This window comes from Homarus americanus, unplaced genomic scaffold, assembly GCF_018991925.1.
Source record: "Homarus americanus isolate GMGI-L3 unplaced genomic scaffold, GMGI_Hamer_2.0 scaffold16712, whole genome shotgun sequence".
In the NCBI taxonomy this organism is placed as follows: domain Eukaryota; kingdom Metazoa; phylum Arthropoda; class Malacostraca; order Decapoda; family Nephropidae; genus Homarus; species Homarus americanus.
In genome coordinates, this window is record NW_024757794.1 from 4,865,350 (window position 1) to 4,892,442 (window position 27,093).

Here is a 27,093-nt window from a genome sequence, read left to right on the forward strand (position 1 = left end):
CCAATACTGAATCTTGAATGAACTCCATTTTTACCTTTGATTTCATAGAATAACTAAGTAAAATCAATTCATCCTTTAGTTTTCAGTGAGTTTTCACATCACTGGGTAAAAATGTTGTCTGCAGATGCTGCTTGCCACACAGTTGTTCATACAGAATGTAACAACAAAAATTATAAGGTCAAAAACATAGCTAAAGGGAATAAACATTTCTTACATGTGTGGCTGTTAGCACACACTTCGGTGGAGGGCGCAGCAGAGTGGTGGATTGTGGCTCACTGTCTCGTGTCCCGTGTGTAGTGAAACGACTGCCAAATGATAAAGCAATTTTGATATTTTTTTATTATTTATCCCTCACATTTACTAGTGCAGTATGCACACAACACAATTCAGCAAAGCGTACACATGTCAAGAGACGTGTGTGGCTGCTGCCTGTATGCCATGACTTCACATAAAAGGGAGGGAGACTACGCCTGGTCTCAGTCACTGGTCACTGTCTCAATACTTACAGTACCTTCACTTCTCACACATACACACCCATGCTCTTCATCTTTCTTTTTCTATAGTTTTTTATTGCGGTATATTTTCTCTATTTATATGCCCCATTTACGTGCAGGTGTATTGTAATGATTCGCACTTGGAGCACAGAATCCCCAGTTTTTCCGAATTCTTTCCTGAAATTTTTGCAGTGAGTCAAACATTGTTAAACCGAAAATTTAACATCGTTAAGCAAGAGTGTTAAAAATTTTATATCACTAAACCAAAATACAGTAATGCTAAGTGAATGATTGTTAAACGAGGGATACCTGTACATTATATGGATAGGTCTGCAACAACAGTTTCTAATCTAATTGTGATTTCTGTAGTGTAATAAGCCATAGCAAGGGGAAATAGGTCTTCTTCATGGAACTCTTACTAGTACACTACTGGGTATAGTATTTCATTATACAGAATCTTTCTTACTTAATATCATTATTCAATTTCCTCTGATTCTATTGTTACAGAGACATATAATTACAGTACTTTAGTGTTTGCCTGATTAAAGGATTAAAAAATAATTTTAAAGTATATGTATAATGTAATATTTCATCTTTTAATCTTCAGAATTTATGTAGGACAATACAAATGCCTAGGACAAAAAAAAGAGACCTAACTGTTCTAATGTTTCTCCCACAGGTAGTACAAGGCATAGAGTTTACCCCCTTCAAGGCCTATACCCGTTCAGTCCTGACAGTGAATGCCACGTCAACAGCCAACTACACTTGTTCTGCAAATAATGTTGTACAAGGCAGCCGCACTACAGACTCAAGAACATTTACGGTGTCTGTGGTACACCCTGTCAGTCGTGAGTACAGTACCAGGTGCTATTTGGGGCTCTAGATGTTTTTAAGTACAGGTATAGCAAATGTTTTGGCAACTTTTGGAGCTGTTGGCTATTTTTTCTACTCAACCAGGTGTGTTTTAGGCACTATCACATATTTGATAATACAGAAAATTATTTAACCAGTCAACTTTTTTATTCATGAGCTGCATTAGAGAATCAAATAAAAATTTAATCCACTTTTACTAACAGTTCTGTCATAAAAAAATTTAAATAAAAAAAACGATAAATAATTATACATCTTCAAAATTGCTACCTGTAATTATAAGGAACAGTGCAAGGTATATAAAGCAAGAAGCATTTCGAACACTTGTGATGTTTTTCGTGTAAAATGTGACAAACAAATTAATTTTGAATTTCATGATGATATACAGTACCTAGACAGAACATTGATAAAAAATTTATTCTGTACTGGTTAGGTTTTGTCTCCCAGAATTATTATAATTATTTACTCTGTAAAGATTTTTGTTTTGTTATTCACTGTTTCATGAATGTTACTTTATTGTATTGTATGATCTTCCACAGCTGTGAGACGGCCAATGGGTTACTGTGCCCCATACAATGGCAGGGTATGTCAAGAGCACCTTGGAGGAAGAGGGCTAGTGTGGTACAACATCACTGCAGCTGATAAAGGAGGATGGCTGAATGAACACATCACGAAAGAACTTTGGGGTGAAATGATTGATAATTTTCGTGAGCCTTGCCGGACTGCTGCAGAGGTAAGAGAATAACAACTGGTGATTGGGTTATTAGCACCTTTAAATAGTATGGATCTCTCCAACCATTCTTTTCTTCCATGAGTCATAAAATGGGATTTGCAAACCTTTCTTTTGTAATGAAAACTGTGGGAGCTACCTGGAAGGTACAGTTTTTTTTTCTCCTTTTTTTTCTTTTTTTTTTCCAAGGTTTTGATCTTCCTCAAAGTCTTGAAGGTACAGTATTGTACTGTACTTTAAAAAATGGTGATTTTGCATCTATGATCAAAAAGTTGTAATTAAAAGTCCTGGTGAATCTTGAAATGATTATACAGTATTGTACATGTTTTGAATGCCATTTTTATGGATTTTCTTGCTTTACCACAGTAATTTTTCATTTTTTTTTGTGGCACCTGGCGCCCCTTCTGAAATTCTTAGTTCTGTAGTGCTCAGAAGCCTTTTCTAACGTCTGGTATTTGGGTCATATTCCAAACCCAATAGGTCCACACCTGTTTAATGCAGAATATGAAATTGCTTTTTCTCTATTTTTGAATAGATATGATTAAAAGACAGGATACCCCTCAAAATATAGGAAAGGCATCCAGCGGTAAAACTTTGCTTCAACATGCCTGATGGCAACTGGGTCACCAGAGCTGTGCCCATCCCCTGGTCTCTGCTGCATTTCCTGGATTGGTGTACTTATGCAGCATGCCAGCATAGTACCAGAGTTTGCAGTAATAAGTGGGAGGGAGGGAGACATCCCATTCTGGTAATTACAGCTAACCCATGCAGGCATGGAAAATGGCTGTGAAATGATGATGATTTAGTGTATTACTGTACTTTTCTCTAGTGTACTGTATCTTTTTATTATTACAGCAATACAGTACTAACTTTTCCCATATACTGTAGTTGAAAATTATGTTTAATTTACATATCATCAGGATTATACTGTTTTTAAGTAATGCTGTACAACTATTCTGCTTTTTTTTTCTTCAGAAACTTCTTTGCCATTATGCATTCCCAGAATGCCAGTTAGAAGATGGTTACCAGGTTGGGTTACCTTTGTGCCGTGAAGATTGTGTGGCAGTACGTAGCCTCTTCTGTGTCAACGAATGGCTTTTAATAGAACAGAATAAACAGGTAAACATTTTTATCTTAAAGTATATTTAATTAACAAAAGCATTTTATATTTTCTACAAGAATGGTAAGTATTTCCTGTCAACTTTTCTCCATAATTGCTGTTTACAGTTTGGTAAAATAATTTATAACATTTGTATTTCCATAATTATTATATAGTTTCATGGTCAGAAGTTACTTCAACATTAGATCAGCAGTTGGAAGAAATGAATAAAGTAAAAGAAATAGGGGGGCCTTCTCATTATCAAGTGACCAATGACTTAATTTCTCTTTACATTTAAAGTTAATTTGTCTATTTTTTCTAATGTAGTAGTTATTTTAAAAGTTGTCTTATTATTAGAAAGTATTCACATTGTTAAATTCCACCTTGTGAAAAAGTGGCAATATCCATGTCTCATAAATCTGTAGTCATAGCATTATATCTTCTAGTATTGTAGTTCCCTTTAGTCTCCTATTTAAAAACTACTGTATTCAATATACAAAAATTTTAATTACTGTACAGTAGAGTACAGTGAGTTCTGCTATAACGCGTGTTTTGATAACGCGAATTTGCTTTAACGCGATTTATGAATTAGGAACGATATTTGTATAACGCGAACGCTTGTTTGCTATAACGCGATTTTTGCTTACTATTTCTCCAATTTTGTGGTATTAACTGTGAATATGGTAAAGAAGAATATCTCCAAGAAGCGTTCTGGTGATAGAATTCCCGGTGATGATCGTAAAAGAAAGGATATAACACTTGAAGAGAAGCTCAATTTTATCAACCTCAAAATCACCCTTCACCCCCATCAAGTTACATTCATAATTTTTCAAGGTAAAGTGTTACATTTACTTTATGATTTCATTATTAGATATGAATGTAACATTTATTTAGACTGTGCTATCCTTTGTGTTAGGCTAACTACTAAATTTTTTCGATTTCGAGTAATCTGCACCTAACCCTATTTTCTCCATAAGCCCTGTTATTTATATTACGCGATTTTCTATAACACGATATTTTACAAGAACACAATTATTGCGTTATAGCAGAACTACCTGTACCTGTATATGGTAATTTCAGTACAGTATGGATAAGAGAAAATATAACAAGGTAATACAAATTAGGATGTAATTATTAAGTTTGGTTGTTCTGTGAACTCCAAATTATCATTGGTTAGAAGGACATGAAATCAATATTAAACTTGTACACAGATTATGAGAAGAAATTATTAGGTAATGTAATACAGTATGTAACTTTTGCAGGAGTGTTTGTATATTTAAAGTACAGGTAATATCAACACTTAATGCTACAGTAATATATTATGCTTAATGGGGACTAGTGTTGTCACAGGTTATTAAAGAGAACAAGACGCTGTTCAGAAGGGAAGAAAGTAGGATGAGTCAAACAAAGAAAATAAATGTTAATTGTCAACAAAAGGGGCCCCATATATAATTGACCAAAGAAGTAGAAGAATGATGAAAAGAATTTATTGAGCAACCATTAAATGTAGCTGATGAGAAAAGGGGGATGCACTGTAATTTAGCTAAATAACAGTACAGTACAGTACCTGAAGTTGATGGACTCACCATTGCAATGCTAAGTACTGTATATATATACAGTATAGTATGTATGTATGTATGTATGTATGTAGTGATACCTCCATTAGCCGGAACAATTGGTGCAAAGCACTTCTGGGAATGAGAGATTTCCGGGTAAATGAGACAACTCTCTCAAAGCCGGAAAAAATCCTTCATCCCCGGAATTTTCCGGGTAATGGAAAAATTTTCTCGGAATTTCCAGAAAATATGCCTGGTTTTCATCTTTCAAACCTGGAAAAAAACTCTCCCATCCCCGGAATTTTCCGGGTACCAGGAAAATTTTCTCAGAATTTTCCGGAAAATCGTTCCCAGTGCTGGAATTTTCCGGAAAATTCAGGCTTTGGGAACGATTTTCCGAGAAAATTTCAATTATGGCTATCAGAGATATTACTGTATATATATAAATGAGAATCACCCAATACAGTACTCTACTGTATATAAAAGAATATTTTGTTACATTACAGGTACAGTCAGTTCTGCTATAACGCGATACTTGTGTTCTTGTAAAACATCGTGTTATAGAAATTCGCGTAATAGAAATAACAGGGCTTATGGAGAAAATAGGGTTAGGTGCAGATTACTACTCAAAATCAAAAAAAATTTAGTAGTTAGCCTAACACAAAGGTTAGCACAGTCTAAATAAATGTTACATTCATATCTAATAAAGAAATCATACAGTAAATGTAACACTTTACCTTGAAAAAATATGAATATAACTTGATGGGGGAGAAGGGTGATTTTGAGGTTGATAACATCGAGCTTCTCTTCAAGGGTTATAGCCTTTCTTTTACGATCATCACCGGAAATGCGATCACCAGAACGCTTCTTGGAGATATTTTTCTTTACCATATTCACAGTTAATACCACAAAATTGGAGAAATAGTAAGCAAAAATTGCGTTACAGCAAACAAGCATTCGCGTTATACAAATATCGTTCCTCTATTCACAAATCGCGTTAGAGCCAATTCGCGTTGTCAAAACACGCGTTATAGCAGAACTCACTGTACAGTACAGTATTTATAAATTTCTTATAATCTTGGCAGATACAAGTGCAGGTTACGATATTAACAATTGTAATTTAAATATTTTATCTATCACAGGAAAACAGAGTGTTTAAAACCAGAAACCACTTCCGCTTGCCGAACTGTAGCTCACTGATGAGTCACGGTGATGGTTCACGCCGAGTCTGTTCACACATCGGCCTTACATCTGTTGATGAAGATCAAATTACTTGTAAGTCTCTTCAGTTTTATGGATGCAATTAGGGAAAAGAAAGTAAGATGGGAAGATTTAAAAGGTCTCAAAAAGGTCAGTGTTTCCTTTTTATGGAATATAAATTACAGTACCATTTTGGAAAAACTATAGAGGAGTTGCCACTGATGTCATAAAGTGCATGTGTTTATGTATACACTTACTGAGGGGACTCATGGATCTCTAGTGCATCCTTTGGAACATACGAGCCACATTTTACATGTACCCTGTATTGTAGATAGATATTTATGCAGTTTATTATGTTAGGTGTTTAAAAAAGGTTGCCAAAATCATTAATCTAGTTAAGCTTAGTTATTATGGGTATATAGATCCTAAACATTTAGAAAAGTACAGTACCTATGTACAGGGCTAAATGCTGTACCAATAAATAACTTTGGTAATGGCCTACTAGTTTTTGTACAAACTCCCTCATGTCATAACCTGAGTTTTTATGGGATAAACAATGAAAGGCTGGAAAGTTTGGATGTGTGTACTGTATTTGCTGGCGTATAAGACGCATTTTTTTTTTATACAGTTAACCCTCACTTTACGCGGTTAATGTAACCCGGAGGGTCCCGCGTAAAGTGAGAAACGCGTAAAGTGAATAACATAACATATGGGATTAATTGAAATGGAGTCCGGGCCGACCCCCAAACTCCACTTTTTGACGACACACAACTATGTTGTAGTAAAAATTTTATCTTAACTTTATGATGGTATGAAAAACCAAGTAATATAGAAGAGGTTAGGTTAGGAAAAATAAAGGTTAGGTTAGAAAACTAAAATTTAGGTGGAACACTTACGGTAGTAGAAGAGATGGGTCGGCATACAGGGATGGAGGCTGGTTCCGAGGCAGAGGGCAGATTACTGGCCCTCAGGTGAATCACCATTACTAGGTGAAGCACCATCACTGTCACTTACAGTTGTCAGGGCTTCCCTGACAAATCCCTCAAAGTCATCTTCACTGTCACTATCACTGGCTTGGGCCGGCTGTGGTGGGTTGCGGGCGAAGAAATCTGTTATGCTTTGCTGACGGCTGGTGTTGATGTTGTCGTGATACACCTTGATGTACTGCCCCATAGCCTGCACCAGCCGGGTATGGAAGACTTCATAGCGGTCATCGTCATTGTCGCGGGAAAGGAAGGACTTCATTTTTTCTGCACACTCCATGGCACCCTTTATATCACTATGACTTAAACTGTGTTCTTCGGAGAATGACGCACCTTCTTCCTCCTCTTCACTGACGTGTTCTTCTTCCAACATCTCGTCGGCAGTCACTTCAGGATCTCTGATCACCTCCAGGATGTCGTCGTTGGTGGTCTCGGAGAAGCCTGGAACTGTAACAGTCTGCGCAGCTTCTCTGGCAAGGTCCACTGCTACTGCAACATTCTGAACCTCACCAGTCACAGATTGACTCCTCCTCTCACCTGGTATTCCATGCAACACATGTCTCCATGCGTGACGAATTGTAGCAATAGACAGCTGATCCCATGACTCCACCAAGAAGTCCACAGCTTTCTTGATGTTAAATACTCTCCAGAATTGTTTGAAGAGTATTTTTTGCTGTTCCAACTGTTGATCCTCATCTTCTTCGCTCTTGCTATTGGTGGTGGTGTCACTCAGGTTACGCAACTCTTCCCTGGTGTTGGTGTAGTCGTTCAGGAGCTGGAATTTTTTTTTTGAGAATGCAGCTTTTACATTACAGATTAACTCTTGGTCCATGGGCTGTAATATAGACGTAGTGTTGGGAGGAAGGAAGACCATTTTTACGTTGGGGTGACGATCTAACAGTAGGGACGAGTGTCCTGGTGCGTGGTCCAGCAGCAACAAAATATTGAATGGCACATTCTGTCGCTCACAGAATTTCTTTACATCGGGAACAAAACAGTCATCAAACCAGGAGAGGGACAGTGTAGAGAACATCCACGCCTTACGTGCGGTCAGCCAGTGGACATTTAGCTTGGTCATGTCCATGGTTTTGTAGGCGTGCGGCTTGCGTGCTATGTGTATCACCGATAACTTGAGCTTACAGGTACCGGAGGCATTGGTGGTAAACAGGATGGTGATGCGTTCCTTCTGCATCTTCCGGTCCCGAATCCTGCTGGCATTCTTTACAACGAAGGACTTGGAAGGTAGCTTTTTCCAGAAAAGACCAGATTCGTCCATGTTAAACACCTGGTCGTCACTGTACTGTCCTTCCTCCATAATCTCACGTAAAAACGGAGGAAATTCCCGAGCCGCAGCACGGTCAGCACTCGCTTCTTCACCACCAATGTTTATATTGGTGATCTTGTTCCGGATCTTAAACCTCTGTAACCACCCAGAGGAAGCATTAAAGGGTTTGGGCTCTGTAATTCCCATCTTTCGTGCCACTGCGATGTACAGTTCACGTGCGTAGTCCTTAACAGAGCGCGTGTCGACCGCCATGTTCCGTCGCGCCTGACGCACCAAGTACCTCACAAGTAATTTTTCTGTCTTGAGAAGCACCTGGTTGTGAAAATACTTGATCATAGAAGCACCTGTAGACTTTGTGATCTTCATGTGCTCCTTTATCTTGGCTGCATCCTTCTTTATTGTTCGAATCGTAGATTCATTCACACCATGCTGGCGCACCAAATCAACCTGCCTTGTTCCTTTCTCCAACTCTTGGATGATGGTATACTTCACCTCGTAGCTTAAGGAACGTCTTGTCTTCTTTGGCTTAGTGCCGCTGGGTCCAGGAAAGGAAAGGTTTCTCTCTGGGGGTCGTGGTCCGGCAGAAGCCATTTTACGGAACAATGGATGCATGTTTACACGGTGTGGCCTTGAGGGATGAAACTGCCGCGGCTAGGTCAAGCGTCGTCTTTCCTCCCTCCCTCCCTCCCCCGGGTGGACACATCATAATACTTTAAGCCAATTACAGCTAGCAGCAGAGGGGGGTAGGGATGCATGGCCAATCACAGGTCTGATACGTCATATGACGTCAGTGATAACGCAACAAAAACACACACTGCGCAACCTTACTGCGCCGCTTGCCCAAGCGGAGGGAGAGGCGAGGAGCACAGGCAGGCAGGCGGGCGGGTGGCGGGTGGGGCGAATCTAAAAATAGCGTCGCGCCGGACACTCTCCGCGTAATGGGGTTCACGTACCGCGTAATGTGAGCACGTGAGGTTCTGGCAAGGCACCGCGTAAACGTGGAAACGCGGAATGCGGGACCGCGTAAAGTGAGGGTTAACTGTATATATATCCCCAATTACCCTGCGTCTAATGTGTCCGAAATACGGATGGGAGGCCGATCACCGTAGGCGGAGGTGCCTAGCTCGGTAGTCTGGGACGAGCAGTAGTCCACTAAGCACAAAAATTTTTACTAATAATATTACTCATAATAAAATACTGAAAACAAGCCAAATTATCACAATCACAAACTTACGGCAAATTTGCAGAAGACGTAAATAATGGCTTACATTGGCTTAACGGCAGAGGGAAGCTCACAACATCTCACTGTACCTCCTTCCCCAACATACGTAACCCACACCAGATACAAGTCTTACATTATTTAAGGACTGTGTTACCTTTAAGAAACATTTGTTTATTATCTAAATGAAAAATGGCCCTAGAAGGATTAAAGAAATGTAAACAGAAATTTCAGCTGCCAGGACCCAATTCAATTTACATCCTTATTTCCAGCGTATTTACAGCCAAAATATATTAAAAAAAAATTACTGTAAAAAAATGAAGAACGCCTTGCGCAAAGAAGCTGTCTGGCTAATGAGTGGTAAACAACAGTCGGAGCTTGGCGGGCCTTTTGTTTTCACGCATCTGGAACAGGAACAGGAGAAAAACTTTCTCAGGTTTCTTACAGCATTTTTGCATCCCTCTTCAACATGAGCAAGAGAGCAAGTGATGGTAGTGTTGTTTAAAAAGCTAATAGAAAGTGTATAAGCTTAGCCGAGAAACTAGATGTGTTAAAACGATATGAGAAAGGTGAGAGGTCTGTAGATATTATATGGAGCAAGCAATGAACATATTTTCTGAAGTGGATCCATTAACAGAACAAAGGATTAAAATTTAAATAAACACAAATGACCTCTACATAAAGATGTACTGTATAATGAGAAAAGAAAGCAGCTGTGCAAGGTTCTTTCGACAGCTTTATTATTCGAAGGCCTAAACCATCAACTTCAGCTACACCATCAAATTCAGCATCATAAGCAGCTTCAATATCAACTTCAGGTTTAGTAACAGTTTCAGCAACAGCTTTATGGAAAGCTACAGCTTCAGCCAGAGTTGAACCTACAGCTTCTGCCAGAGTTGAACCTGATGACTTCGTCATCTGAGTAAAAACTCGCACAATATTCATTGGCTGTCCTTATGTTTTAGACTTTACCACCATTGGTGAGTAGAATTTTTGTTTTACATTTGTAAATATTATTTAAAACATATATGAACAGTAAATAAGTGTTGTTTTCCTATTCATATGTAGAGAAATGACTATATGTTTTCACATGTATGCACTTACTGTTCATACGTTGGCGTTCCCAATCATCTCGCTTTATTTCTTTCCCATTAGTGGTTAGCTACTTCTAGTGTTCCATTTATTAACATTAACATACATCCAGGTATTCAATTTTTTTAGATTAAGTTCACTACAACTACAACCAGGGTCTTATTTTCTTCAGTTTCTTATGTAGAACCATCGTCACTCACGAAAACAATGACGTCTTGTCTCCTCGTGTGTGTTTTAATATTCTACGTATTATTGATGAATTGCATTGTTCATTTCACATATATAAACATTAATTCAATCAAATACATATTCAGTAATAAACAATAATGAATCTTTTGTACATATTCTTAAGATAAATGACTATGTTTCCTTGAGTGCACCCTTATACATTGGCGTTCCACTATCAGTCTCACTTTTTCTTAAATATCAGCGGTTATTTCTACTGTGCATTAAATAACATTAATTAAAACATACATATTTTTTACATTAATTTAACTACAATAACAACCAGGGTCTTATTTTCTTCAGTTTCAGGTAGATAACTGACATTATAGGTGTAAACACTGCCAACAATCCTCTTGTGTGTTTTAATATTCTATGTATTAATAATGAATTGTAGTGTTCATAATTCAATTAATTCAATCAAATACATATTCAGTAATAAATGATAATGAATCTCTTGCACATATTCTTAAAAAGATAAATGACACGGTGTCCTTAAATGCACACGTATATGTTGGCGTTCCCAATCCATCTCTTTTTTTTTTCTTTGCCATTAGTGGTTAGCTACTTCTATTGCTCCATTTATTAACATTAAATAACGTTACTTAAAACATATATATTAATTTTTTTACATTAATTTTACTACAGCTACAACCAGGGTCTTATTTTCTTAATTTTCTCGTGTTGAACTATCGTCCCGGACTCCCGGCTGTAAACACAAACGAAAACAATGGCGTCCCATCTTCTCTTGTGTGACCATATTATTATTCATTTATATTGTATAAGGTGCATTCAGAAACATTATTTAAAAAATATAGTTTGCAAATTTCATTAATTGTACTGTTTTGGGGGCCAAAAAGAGGGTAAAAAGCCACACAAAAGATATGAAAAGGTCACACTTGGGAACACATCCCATTATTATTGCTTTATTTTAATGGTAATATGATTAACTACTTGATTCCAGTATATATTGCATTTACATGCACAAAATCATGTTTTCCCCTACTAAACCACTTTAAAATCACTTTCAATGATTAATTGTATGACAAAACTTACTAAAAAAAAAAAATCCACAAATTATCCTTGTAAAATAGGGGTGCGTCTTATGCGGTGGTGCATCTTATATGCTGGCAAATACGGTAATTACTGTGACTGAATTGGTAAATGATGTCTTGCATTTTCCGGTCCCAATTAAAAATACATATTTACCGTAATTGGTTATGTAAGAAGTAAGGACTTCATAATTCAAAGTTTATTTTATAGGTTCTGTAGGTCTTTAGATTTTCATAATTAACCAGAATAACTAATGTACAGTCGGCCACAAGAATAAGTATACACCTACGGTTCGCGTTTGAGACAAAATATCAGGTAACACTGTCCTGAACAGAACAGACAAAATTACAAAATGACCTGTAATTTTTGTTTTATTCCTACATATATTTTATAAATACATTTGTTGTGAATGTTTTACTAGTGTCTTGTGTTTATATTACAAGTGATATATTGTGTCCAATAGTAGTAAACTTGTTGCCGAATGGGATTGCAGTTATCGTACAGCTCCCTCCTCCTCCCCCACTTTTTCTCTTACCTTACATTTTTTTTTACTGACATTTGGATTAGTAAAGGAAGGAAGAGGAGTAAAGAAGGGGAAACAGAAAATAGTTAGAGATAACAGGTGAGGGAGCCGAGATTCATCATGCGTCTGGATGCACAGTCTCAACGTTACCAGATCATTTTCGGACCTTACAGCTACAGTGTGTATACAGGCATCCCCCGCGTTATGGAAGCCCGGGTTATGGAATTTCGCTCCTACGGAATTTGTAAATTATGCCCAATAATTTCGCGTTACGGCCTGTAAATCCGCCCTTACGGAAATTGGGGTAAATTTTAACAATTTTAAAAAATAATCACTATATAAAATTAAAATTTTTTGTTAAAAATGATAATTTGTTTGGTGTGGATTTTTTGGTGTTTGCTACCGCCAAGCATGGCATCGCCATGAGGAGTCAGTCCATTGTTTACATCCAGTGTGCGCGCATGTTTCTCGCCCCAGCAGTTGGATTTAACTTTTACAAACATACAGTAAGTACAGTATAGTGCATTACCCTTATTCAAGATGACTGGAAAGAGGCCATCAAGTGGAAGTAACCGCAGTAGTGCAAAAAGAAGCCGCAAAGGCATTACATTGGATATTAAACTTGGTGTTTTAAGAAGGTATATCATAAATTATTTAATGTACTGTATTGTATGTGTTTACAAATGTTTATTTTCATTCATAAAAGTGTTTAATTACTTTTTGGGGGCCGAAAAAAAATCCTTAGGAATGCATCTCCAGTTTTATAATGGAAGTCAATGGGAAAATAGGTTTCGTGTTACGGAATTTCGCTATATGGTCAATTATCCAGGGACGGAACCCTTCCGTAACGCGGGGGATGCCTGTACTTATTGCTGTGGCTGACTGTACATACAATACTCTATTTTACGTATAAACTTTCATGTTTTTTTTCTTATAATAGCCTAGCTAGTAGCTACACTCCTTACTTTTAGTGTAAGAGTACTGTAGTTATTAAGTTGAAGCAACTTTGTCAAAACTCTGAAGTGGAAATTTATATGAGAAAAATAAGGAAGAAATATGAGAGAATACACAAAGAAAGATAGATGAAGAAAAATAAATTAAAGTAAATAGTATTTTATTCACATGTTCTTGTGATTCAAAATTAATTACTGTACTGTACTGTACTGTACAGTGAGTTCTGCTATAACGCGTGTTTTGATAACGCGAATTTGCTCTAACGCGATTTATGAATTAGGAACGATATTTGTATAACGCGAACGCTTGTTTGCTATAACGCGATTTTTGCTTACTATTTCTCCAATTTTGTGGTACAGTGGGGTATGCTATAACGAATCTAATTGGTTCTAGAACCTTGTTCGTTATAGCATTCGTTCGTTATAGGATTAATCCGTTCCAGGCCCCCAAATACAACCACTTAACACTGAAAAATATAATATAAAATTGTAGAAATTGTAAAAATGTAGGATCCGTTCGTTATAGCATACAGTACCCCACTGTATTAACTGTGAATATAGTAAAGAAGAATATCAACAAGAAGCATTCTGGTGATAGAATTCCCGGTGATGATCGTAAAAGAAAGAATATAACACTTGAAGAGAAGCTCGATTTTATCAACCTCAAAATCACCCTTCTCCCCCATCAAGTAAAGTGTTACATTTACTGTATGATTTCATTATTAGATATGAATGTAACATTTATTTAGACTGTGCTATCCTTTGTGTTAGGCTAACTACTAAATTTTTTCGATTTCGAGTAATCTGCACCTAACCCTATTTTCTCCATAAGCCCTGTTATTTCTATTACGCGATTTTCTATAACACGATATTTTACAAGAACACAATTATCGCGTTATAGCAGAACTACCTGTACTTGCATTTTCCATTTAAAGCAAAACATTTTATTTTAACACTCGTGACAGAGGATTGTTATTTTTCTCTCCCCAAAGGAAAATCTGTATTAAATTAAAATTCAACAAAGAATCATTCTGCTTAAAAATGCAAATTTCAAATTGTAGTATGTAGGTTCATTGTACAGTAGTGTACTGTACAGTTAACCCTCACTTTACGCGGTCCCACATTCCGCGTTTCCACGTTTACGCGGTGCCCTGCCGGAACCCAGGATGCTCACATTCCGCGGTGCGTGTACCCCTTTACGCGGAGAGCGGCTGGCGAGCCGCGCCATTTTTGGATCCAAACCTCCCGCCATCCGCCATGTTGCGTAAGCTGCGCGAACATGGTGCGCACAAGGTCGCCCGGTCATCAAAACATTACAAGTTCTTCACCCCCCACCCACCACAGCCGGCCCAAGTCAGTGATAGTGATAATTATGGTGAGGATATGGACTTATATGGACTTTAAGGGGTTTGACAAAGAGGCCCTGCAAGCCTCTGTGGTGGATAGTGATACAATTGATACAAGTGACACAGGTGAGGGCCAATAATCTGCCCACTGCCTCGGAACGAACCCCCCATCCCCGTGTGCCCAGCCATCTTTTCTACTAATGTAAGTGTTAAAAAACATAATATTATTGATATTTCTCTTAATTATTAATTGTGTGTGCATACCATCATAAAATTAAGAAGTTAGTTTTACTACAACATAGTTGTGTGTCGTCAAAAAGTGGAGTTTGGGGGTCGGCCCTGTCTCTATTTCAATTAATCCCATATGTTATGTTGTTCACTTTACGCGTTTCTCACTTTACGAGGTACCCTGTGGGTTGTATTAACCGCATAAAGTGAGGGTTGACTCTACTGTACAATAATAAATAAAAAAGACATTTTTTTCAAAAAAACAGTTTTTGTGATATACTGTAGTCCAGAATGCGACGTCTAGCTTTATACCTAAGTATGTTAATGCCTAGCAATAACTCGCCAGGCCAACGTACAGGTAATTTAAACATCTAATAATTACTTAATACGTAATATTAGGACGATACGTCGCTACATGGCATTTAATTGCAATTCTCAAAACCCCCTCCCGCACCCTCCATCAGACTCATGCTACCATCATCTCTTGCCCTAGAGCGAGCAGTAAACAAATGTCAACTCTCGAGGGGTGGAGATGGGTGGTTTATTGGCGTCACATTCTGGACTATATCGCAAAAACTGGTTTTTAGAAAAAAACTGCTTTTTGTTTAGTCCTGAATGTGACGTCTAGCTTTGATTACCCAAGCAGGAGGTGAGCATTCCTGTCTGTGGGAATGAATGTTAAGTCTTATCAATATATTAGCCCAGACTTCATCTAATTCAGAGATTATTTTGGGGCAAATATCAGGCCGAGAAATTGTAGTATCACCTTCTAAAAACAATTTATGATGACCCACAGTTGCCTGACCTTCCTGTCTCTTTGTAAGTGCTGAGAGATCAGGAAGTTTAGAAACATATTCATAAAATATCTTTCATAAGGAATCCACAGACTCAGATGTGGTTGAAAACAAAGAAGACTTAGATCTTACCAATGTTACCCAAGGCCTGTTTGGATCATCCTTACACCCAATGTTATCTATCAGCTGCGTGGCAGTCGACAGCAGCCTGTTTCCACTCATAGCAACCAACACTTTTGCCCCAGGTGGAAGTGGTTGCCAAAATGGGGACAGGATGAAGTCAGTCTCAACAGGTTCTCCCTGCTCTAGTAACTGAACACTATGATTAGAGCCAACTTCCTCCTCCTGATCCTGGAATCCACTAAAATCAGACTGACTAGGTAGAGGTTCTTGTAATCTTCTTACTGCCTATTTATCTAGGATATCCAATAACCTACTATTTTTAGTAGAAGTAGGTTGGTCTAATTGGGGATTAAGTCTCTTACCAATCACCCATAATTCTAAACTTTCTGCCAACTTGGGATCTTTCCAAAAGTGTTTTACATTTAGAAATTTACTCTTCAAGGCTTTGTTCCATCTATTTTTAAGTTGGATCTGCAATAATTCTTTTTTATCTCCTGCAGCTTGATTAATTTAAAAAATTTGATCGTAACAGACTACACAATCCAATGGGGAAAACAGGTTGTCTGAGACACAGCTGCTATGAATTATGCAAGCCAAATGAGGATCTAACTTACCGTAGTAATCTAAGTGGCCCTACATCCTTGATAATTACATGTAGTATGGTTCCCTTGGGTCCTGGGTGAAACTACTACTACTGCATTCACATCCTGATGGACAATTCCTTGTACTGTATGTAGTGTATGAGCTGAACTTTCCAGTCCTTGTAGCTCCTCACTCAACACTAGTTCCCCAGGGACAGTTCCATGGTCTCCTCCATCATCCAGCAGTCCAGACAATTGTCCTTCATCCTCCAGTTGCACATCACTCATCTAAGCTAGGAGGAACACTATGAGTCACATTGTATTATCATAATAATACAAGGGAGATAACATTTTCTCCCAAACATAATCAATATGACTCTTAACTGTGATATTTTAGTAAGTTATTTCATTAAATATCTCTTATTGTTATATAAGTCACCAGTGTGACAATCATAAACAACTAACTCACTATATCATACACCTCTCCCTTCTCGTATCTCAGTTATCCCTCAGCTCAATGAACTTTGTTTCTTATTCAACTTAACTTCATTTAGAGCATTTATATTTTGAGGGATCATCAAGCTCTCTATTTGTTGCCAGTCAGGGTGCACAGACATCATCGCTTCAGTTAATTAGCTTGAGCAATAATGCCTGAGTGAGCATCAAGTCACCCGGGAGGGTTGACAGTGCTTAGCTGCTACCATAGCGCTCCATTGGCTAATATCGTTCACCATTACTCTACCAAGATGTATTGGGTTGAGAATTCCACCCTGAATGGTTCTCATATAACCCATACTGAGGATACACTAAGACTCGCAGCCTCGCTAAAGTTCGCCTGGAAAGGCTGAACCCGCTACTGAGGACATGAATAGAATAGAGTTATGAAGAGAAAAACTTAACTCTGGCCTGCATGCTGAGAGTAATTATAAAACCCAGGGCAGAAGCCCGAAAAGTTTTGTGAACGAACATAAGAAGAGGGAGAGAGATAGCCACATATATCATGGTATTCATACTAGCACGTGTATAATTGGGACAAAGAAAAAAATTTTATACAGTATTTATATACATATATATATCTATATATATTCTTTCGGTGAAGACGAGCCCGTAAGGGCGAAAAACAACGTCATTCACTAAGTGACTTGAAAGCAGAGGATATTAGTCACTATCAATCTACTGTCTTCCTAATAGAAGACGAGCCGACGTCGCCATGCTGACCAGACAGTATAAAAAAATTTCCCAAATACAGTACAATATCTGAAAGACAAAAACAAAATTAAAGTCACTCGATTTCCTCACCGTGCTAAGATGTATAAATACCCAATATAAAAACCTCATGGCTCTTAGTATTTCAGCTATTACAACACAAATTAGCGGAGCCTTCTTTGTGCGCATTTACAGCTGATTTGCCAGGCAAGAAGATGACGGTAGCAATGCGTGTGATGGAGAGTGGGGGCGGGGGGGTGTGTTGAGAATTGCAATTAAATGTCAGGTAGTGACGTGTCTTCCTAATATTACGTATTAAGTAATTATTAGATGTTTTAATTGCCTGTATATTGGCCTGGCGAGTTATTGCTAGGCATTAACATAACTAGGTATAAAGCTAGACGTTGCATTCTGGATTGAACAAAAACAATAGAATACCTGTACTGTATTTTAACTTACTTTGAGGTGTGTATGTAGAATGTTGCTAGTTGAGGTGAAAGGTGGAGGAGAAAGAAAGTGAAGGGAATTGGAAGTGGGGGTGGAGGAGGAGGAGACGAGAAGCATTTTAATTGCTTCTTGGAAAGCGAATCACCTTCCATAATAATGTCAGGAACATCTGGAGTGACAGATTCTCTAACATGAAAATCCTTTGTCCTCCTATTTGGAGAGGGACACCGATAATTTCACCAATAAAATTTTAAGTTTACTACCTGTAATTACAGATTATTTTATTTAAACCAACACTGCACTGTATATTATCAATATGTTAACTAAATTTCAGAATGACCAATAATTTTAATGTAAAAATGCAAAAATATTCAAGAGCACAACAAACTCGATGTTTATTCCACTGGAAACAAAGGTAAACATAGAACCGATTTTGGGCGGACAAGTCGATCAGCAGATGCGCACACCAAAACCTGTTTCTCGCAAGGCTGTCGTTAATAGAATTTGTAGTCGTTAATCGAACTGAAAGTCCTTATGGGAGCTAACTCGTTAATGGAGGGACCACTGTAATGGGAAAATACTCTCACAAATAGTCAGAAACAAATTTATTAACAATGTAACAGTCTACCTTCAAGTCCGTGCTATATTAATAAAGTAATAAAGCACGGACTTGAGGGTACACTCACATTTTTAATAAATTTGTTTTTGATTATTTGTGAGAGGATTTTCCGATTATTTTTTATTTGTATGCATTTTGTGTGTGTGTGTTTTTACACACACACATATATTTATAATCAACGACCTCACCAGCCAGGACTCGAACCCTGGACCTAATGCATGGGACCAGGGAATGCTACCGACCATACCACAAGAGTGCTCTTGTGGTATGGTCGGTAGCGTTCCCTGGTCCCATGCATTAGGTCCAGGGTTCGAGTCCTGGCTGGTGAGGTCATTGATTATATGCTCAAAGTCCGCGTGTTATATGGACTAAAAATGAAGTACGTACACATATATTTACAATACAGGTAAAGGGAATTACTGTATCTATAACGAATGGCTCCTTGTCCCTGCCGTGAAAATGCCAGCAACTTTAAAACTACCCACAGACATTCTTGGGTACACCTAGGGTGTCATCCGCTAATAATAAAGGACAGCGAAATAAAAATCCACAAACTTGGGGAGGGGGGGGGGTGCACCTGTACTGCACCTTGTTTATAGATATTTATTTACTTGACAACTCAACTCATACATAATCTTTGTCCCAAGTCTAGTGGTCCAGTTACCCACCAGCTATCATGATGGATGCAAATCCTATGACATCTCAAGATCTGCCTCGCCTCTCCACACCCTCAGCAGTAGTGATATTCATCAAGGGTTGCTTGATTTAAGTGGCATTGATATAGTATTGGGTGTTGATGAGAGTAATGGGGAGGAAACCGACCCAGTTGATGTCGAGTTTGTTGAGGCAGACAGCGGTGAGGACAGTGATACAGACAGTGACGGTCACTTCTCCTCCCCATCCTACCAGCCACCCCCTCAGCGAGGTCATGGTCGGGATGGCCGTGGACGCAAGGAACTGCGTGCCCACCAGCCACAACAGTACGCTTGGAGTGGCTGTACTAATTTTATGTCTGAAATACCAATTTTCGACTGTGGATTTAAGAAATATTATATTTGCTGAAAATGCTCGCGTGGGGGATCCGGCAGTCTTATGTTGCCCAGGGCAAAAGGGTAAAGAAACACTTGGTGCAAACATCAATGAAATGGCTCAAGAAAACTAATCAAATAAACTTGGAAAACATATTTAGAATCCAGCAAATTTTTGTTGTTCTGTGCTGCACAATTTCTTTATAATCCTACTAACAAACAGTTGGGAGGGTTGAACAAGTAGGCAGTTGGAACCCTGCATACCTAGTGAGGGCACAAAAGGCCTTTAATTTGCATTAGTCATGATCCGACTTTTGAATAAGGCCTAAGATTTCTCAAAAAGGTGACAGCAGGAGGAGTTCTCTAAATGAAATTGAAAATAAAAGGAATAGGTAGTTGTAAGGGTATGGTTGATGGATAAATGAAGAATAATAAGAATAATTTCACATCTTCCAGCTCTGACTATATCAAGTCAAAGCAACCATGTGCATGTGTGTACTGCAACTGCACAAATGTCCTTGTAGTCATAAGTTTACAAAATCAGTGTTCCTTAGATTTCAATAATAATAACAACACTAATAATAATAATAATAATAATAATAATAATAATAATAATAATAATAATAAAGAACAGTAAAGAAATGCAAAAATAAAAAATCAATAGCGAGAAATAATATATGTATGTTGTGTTGTCAAAGTAAGAGAAACAATTGAAACCCAGCAATTGTGTGGAAATGAGGCAGAAAGTCACATCAGCATCCTGGGACTTGGTCACAATTTTTGTGATGCCATATGGCAGCAGGGTCTACCATTAGACAACACATTATGCTTCCAATATCTTCCCAGGCTGTAATACCTCCCTGTTTGGTATGATGTTTTTGGTAGTTACAGTACTATTTTTTTTTATCTTATTTTATGATGTATTATATTCCTAGTCACAGAACACATATGAAACTTCATTGTACAACAAAAATTCTCACTTTTATATTTTTACCAGATGACTGTAGGAAAGGACGTGGACGCTGGTATTTTGGAACCAGAAATATAACCAATAATGGTATTTCCTGTCAACGTTGGGACTCCCAAGAACCACACAGTCACCATCGACCACCTGATGTGTTCCCAGAGGTACAAAATGCAGAAAATTACTGTAGGAATGCAGGTGGTGAAGAACCCTCTCCTTGGTGCTACACAACGAATCCACTCATTAGATGGCAACATTGTAGCATTCCTCTGTGTGGTAAGTCATACAGTATTAGTATGTGTGAGTCTCGGAAATTTTAATCCCCTTCCCTTGACAACAGTATTAATAACGGGGAACCATTATCATCCCAAGATCTTCAACTATATATCCCACTTTTCAGTTCAAGGGGTTATGTCGGAAAATCCTCCCCTTGAGGGAATTTATTTTCCACAGCAATGATACGCAAATACTTGGTCTCTAATACAGGTACAGTATCTTTCTAGATACGAATGGGTTAGGTTCCCCAAAAAACATTCGTTACATGAATTTTTGTATCACCAATAGGAAAACATTGGAAAAAATGGGGTTTGGTTCCCCAATGACAAAAATATCCCAATATCATACCCCCAAAACACTAAATTAGTTCACAAACAAGAACAAAACCTACCTTACTAATGATAAATAATACACAACTATACACTAATTCACTGCCTAACACATGAAATTACTATGTAACACATAACAAAAATTATAAAATACTGTTTAACTTTGGTACATTACCTAGGGCAGTCTGGGCTGGGAGTGGAGTCTGGGCTCACCACCACGAGGGTGGACAGAATAATGCCCTTGCTAAGCAAGATGAGGAGGATTGTCCACTTCATCACTGTTGTTAGCGAAGAACACCTCATAGGTGGATGGAGTGAAAGAAAATTCACTTATGGAGTGGGACTGGAAGCTTAAAATGCTTTATAATGCTTTATTACCTCCAGTTTTGACTCAAGAGTCACAGCCTTTTGTATTGTCTTCAGCATAATATGGGTAGCAGAAGTTTCAGCAGAATGCTTGGATGCCATAACGAAACATTAATTAAAGGATGGCATGAATATACACAGATAGATATCACATCACACATAGTACAGTAGGGGGCAGGGAAAAAACACTTTTTATTTGAGTTGCAGGCTGCACTTTTCAGGCATCGTTTGTATGGCTGTAACAAACACCTGTGCAAAATTTCATGCCATTTCATGCATACTTACCCTGCCGCATCGCGAACGACTTTTTGTCAACTTTTAGTGTATACCAAAAATTAGGTGTCATTTAATGTTTTCCAGGATAATGATAAATTTTACATGGGTGACATCGATTTAATTCACATGTTATTTTACAGGTACACCGTATAGAAAATCATTACAAGTTCATATTGAAATTCTTTTTTGTGCGGAACCTTGGCATCATTTTCCTAGACAATAATCTTTGCCTAATATATCCATCTCTCGATTCGTATCCCGTCACTTCAGTGCAAGCTTCAGTCATCACTTTTATGCCTCTCTCGACCGCCTGAGTGCTGTTTGGCCACTTGGGCACCACTAATGGTGTCTCAAGAATGTCATTAACCTGTAGATTTGACAGAGAAGCAATGTAAGGAGGCTCAGTCTTGAGTTCATTCCTCCAGTTAATCATGGAATGATAGTTTTTTGCTTGCCACTTTAGTTTCGGAGTCACCACCTTTCTCATGTTGACTACAGGAGGCACATCCTCATTCCCATCTCCATCTTTACCCTCCTCATCAGTATAGTTTAACAAATTCTCGTCAACAGCAGCATCAGAATCTTCCTCCTCCTCTTCAGATCTGCCAGTGCATTCTTCCTTTTGCTGATTCTCCTCTCTAATTTTTCTTATCATTGAGATCGCTTTTTCTCTAACAGTCATGTCCTCATCTGCACACATACCAAGAAGAAGTTGATCTGTGTGGGCGAAGTATGCATTTCTCTGGACAGCCTTCTTCACTATCGTCTCCTCCTCACTATTCAGGTGTTTCATATATAGCAGGGACTGGAATACGTTCCTTGAGCCGTGTGTTACGTAAGGGTGTATCTTGATGTAAAACCACATTGGAGCACTGAACTTTATTATTGTAATGACAATTCTTTTCAACTCATGGCTGGGTCTTGATGTTGCTACATACAGCCTGAGGATTCTACTCCATAAGGTGTTCCACCTTGACACACAGGGAGGACCTGGCTCAATAGCAGCCAAGTCATCTTCAACAACACCTGTGATAACTCCTTTACAAATCCTATACAGGTATTTCTGATCCCAGGACAGATCTTTCTCCACTTCATCATTAAACACAGGGAAATCAGGGAAACTGACTGGCTGGAAGGCGACAACTGGAAGCTCAGACAAAGACTCCTTGATCTGCTTTCCAATGGGACCACGCCAATGCTCAGGACCACTTGGTTTACCATCATAGTGATAAAAAACTGCGCGGAAAGGCAGCTCATTTCCGTGAAGCTGACATATGAAATAATGGAGCGGGTGACCAAGTAACATTTCAAGATGATGAATGACTCCATTTTCTGATCCTACATTTACATTGGTTCCATCACAACCAACACACACAATGGGCTGCTGGGTTAGATTTTTCTCCACCAGAAACTCGTGAATAGTTTTGGCAATCTGCTTTCCGTGTCCAGTCTTGGGAGTCACATGTGTGAGATATTCATTGCCAGGCTCAACCATGATGACATAATGATCTTTCACCATCATCCTCGAACTCCATTTCTCGGTCTTCTCATTCTTTATCATCACACGAGTGGCGGTCTTCTTACCATCAAAATAGAGTGACGTCAAATTATCTAAACTAGCCATCTCAATTTCTTGCCTCTTAAATCGGTATTTTTGTCTCGCATCCCGCAGCTTATGTGGTCCAATAACCTGACTCTTGTCATCCTTTGTGATAATGCCATAGTCAGTTAAGGTGGCAGTAGCAATGGCAGCTCCAGCATAATCACTAATCAAGTATCGGTCACAAGCGGCAGCCAGTGTAGGGAGTCTTGTCCGGTTCTGTGAACAAGACAACTTAAATGAAATAAGAGATATGAAAAAAAAGTTGATAAACACTGAACAGAACATTGCACCGCCACAGCGGCTGTTTGGCTAGTACTGTAGGTAAATTTAAAAATTTCAGTAGAAAATGCGGCAGACTAAACCTCGACATATCAGCTTCAAATTTGGCTTGGAGTCTTAGATATGTATAAGGAACAATGCCTGAAGAGTGCAGCTTTGAGCAAAATTTCACTGCCCCCTATAGTACAGTACAATGAATGGTGGAAAAAAAGACACAGGCTTGTGGGAGATGTGGGAGGGGGATATGATCAGTGAGCAAGAATACATCTCTGCACTTCTCTCCCCAAAATGGTCACTCCAGCTCCAGCTGATTCCCGGCACGCGAAATTTGAATTTTTGCCCAGACCCAAATTTGTTAAAGCGGGGAAAGCTTTCGTTTCTCAAAATAGTGGTATCTATTTAGGAAATTCGTATAAGTGAATATTCGCCTCTCAAACTTCCGTATCTCGAGGGATACCTGTACACAAGTGTGGGGAGGTTGAGCAAATGGACTGGAGAGAAAATAGGTTCTAGAATAGTTCCTCCATCTACATTACCAAACTGATGCAAATAGATATTTAAATAATTGAAGTACTAACCTCCTGGACAATATCTCATATATAAAGGTAGGTTAGTTGCCATAAGACAACACAGAATTGATATTATTACCCATATGTGATAAAGTGTAATGAAAACCTCCCCCATTGAAGTATTGAAACTTATGAATTATTAGGTAAATAAGGTAAACAATAATGGTCAACTCCTACACTTAGATACTTAAAGTACCTCTGTAACATCAGAATTGTTAGAGGCCACTAAAAATTTCCTATGATGTTAAACTAAAAGTCTGGACTAATAGTACTGTACGGTATGTAAATGTAGTTAATGTTGATAAACTGAATCCCATCACCTTGTTAACATGTTAAAATGGTTCTGTCAGAGCATTCTTAACTTAATCAGAGCACAAATGAATATATTGAATATATATACAATTCCCATGAATCCCCCAACAAAGAAAAAATCGTGCTTCAATAGCCCTAATACAAAAATAGCTGACACCCCTGGCTGAATTGTCATATAAATATTTCAATTACCGGTAGTGATTTAGTATTGCAAGAACCGAGTGAAAAATTATGACAACCAGGGCCAGATACAGGCTGATGTAACTGATGCACTTGCATCGGTCAAAAAATCCTGACCGATGCAAAGGTATCACATGCATTGGTCAAATATTTGACCTATCGGTAACATGATGACCCATTGTCAGCCTTGACCAGTGTGGCCCACCATCTTCAGACCGTAGCTGTCACTTTCCATACCTGAGTAGGAGGTTTGAGAAACCGTTCCCAGAGAATGGATAATCAGAGCGGGGGCCTGGGGGTGGGGTAAGGTCACAGGTAAGGTTACACTCACATCACCTCCTGACCAACATCACCTGAACTCCAGCCGGGACTCCCCCTTGAGGCATCACGTAGCAGTCACCTTTGATAAAGTCTGGTAACCAGGGCTGGATTTAGGTTGTGAGGGACCTAAGGTTGATAAGAGGGAAGGGCTTATATACTGTATAGACATTTTGGGTAAATGGGGGTAAAGAGAGCCTATGATTAGAGGTAGGTGGTAGTGGGGAGGTCAGGTATCAGTGCAGTGTGTCATCAGTTATAAAATACATGTACTGTACTGTACCATACAGTAATGAATTTCAACTTCTCTTATGAGGTTAACTTTCCATTGACTTTATTTCATCAGTGATTAATTAAATACAGTCAACCCTCACTTTACGCGGTCCCACATTCCGCGTTTCCACCCTGCCGGAACCAGGGATGCTAACATTCCGCGGTGCGTGTACCCCTTTACGCGGGTGAAGTATAATTTTTTTATTTAGCTCATAAAATTCATACAAATTATCCGGCCAAATAATATAATTTACATTGCTGGAATTCTTACAATTTGATGATCATTTTGAATATAAGCATCATAGATTTTGCATTAGACATACAAATTTTAGATCTAATGCAAGTATTTTGTTTACTCAGCAAATATGTTATCTTTTGTGCAAAATATATGAAGTGTATATTCAAAATGTTCCTGGTCTTGCAAGGAATCCAGCAATGTCAATTATATTATCCTAACTTTAGTCTGAGGTATTATTTATTACTAAAAAGGTAAATATTCTTGTTTCTCCCAAACATTTATCTGGTAGGGAGGGTTGGTGGGGGGTGGGGGGAGGGAGGGACCGACTGACCGACCATCTGGCCGGTTGGAAGAGGGGGGGAGGCAAGGTGGGGTACTTTGATTGACAGATAGTGTTGTGAAGAATATTTTTTTTTTTTATTGACTGAAGATGTTTGTTTTAGCTCATAAAATTCATACAAATTACCCAGCCAGAATATAATTTACATTGCTGGAATTTTTACAATTTGATGATCATTTTGAATATAAGCATCATAGATTTTGCATTAGACATACAAATTTTATATCTAATGTAAGTATTTTGTTTACTGAGTAAATATGTTATCTTTTGTGCAAAATATATGACATTTATATTCAAAATATTCCTGGTCTTACAAGGAATCCAGCAATGTCAATTATATTATCCTAACTTTAGTCTGAGGTGTTATTTATTACTAAAAAGGTAAATATTCTGGTTTCTCCCAAACATTTATCTGGTAGGGAGGGTTGGGGGGGAGGGAGGGACCGACTGACCATCTGGCACGGTTGGAAGAGGGGGGGAGGCAAGGTGGGGTACTTTGATTGACAGATAGTGTCGTGAAGAATATTTTTTTTTTTTATTAACTGAAGATATTTGTTTTAGCTTATAAAATTCATACAAATTACCCGGCCAGAATATAATTTACATTGCTGGAATTCTTACAATTTGAAGATCATTTTGAATATAAACATCATAGATTTTGCATTAGACATACAAATTTTAGATCTAATGTAAGTATTTTGTTTACTCTGAGTAAATATGTTATCTTTTGAGCAAAATATATGACATTTATATTCAAAATATTCCTGGTCTTACAAGGAATCCAGCAATGTCAATTATATTATCCTAACTTTAGTTTGAGGTATTATTATTACTATACCTTAAAATCTAGTGGTTTTCCCCAAAAAAATTCTCAGAGAGGGAAGAGCCAGCGAGTGTAGTGTGAGAAGAGGGGGAGGGAGTTGAGTCCATTATTTGAATGGACATTAACTTGGCGACTGTATTTCTCTTAAATATTATTGTGTGAGCATACCATTATAAAATTTAGATGTTATTTTTACTAGAACATAGGTATTGTGTCGGAAAAAGTGGAGTTTGGGGGTCAGCCGGTCTCTATTTCATTTAATCCCATATGTTATGTTGTTCACTTTACGTGTTTCT

The 27,093-nt window shown here is 38.2% G+C and overlaps 1 protein-coding gene across 2 annotated transcripts in view; it reads left to right on the forward strand.

Annotated features, from left to right (window-relative positions):
- Positions 1 to 27,093, forward strand: part of LOC121857745 (tyrosine-protein kinase transmembrane receptor Ror2-like) — a 53,108-nt gene that overhangs the window by 22,142 nt on the left and 3,873 nt on the right. The window contains exons 2-6 of one of the 2 annotated variants that reach the window (XM_042353874.1): positions 1,173 to 1,342; positions 1,904 to 2,097; positions 3,070 to 3,213; positions 5,892 to 6,024; positions 20,649 to 20,891. In XM_042353874.1, the coding sequence (XP_042209808.1) occupies positions 1,918 to 2,097; positions 3,070 to 3,213; positions 5,892 to 6,024; positions 20,649 to 20,891 (700 nt within the window). In that variant the 5' untranslated portion in view covers positions 1,173 to 1,342; positions 1,904 to 1,917. The remainder of the gene's footprint in view (positions 1 to 1,172; positions 1,343 to 1,903; positions 2,098 to 3,069; positions 3,214 to 5,891; positions 6,025 to 20,648; positions 20,892 to 27,093) is intronic. The other variant, XM_042353873.1, reaches the window with a different exon arrangement.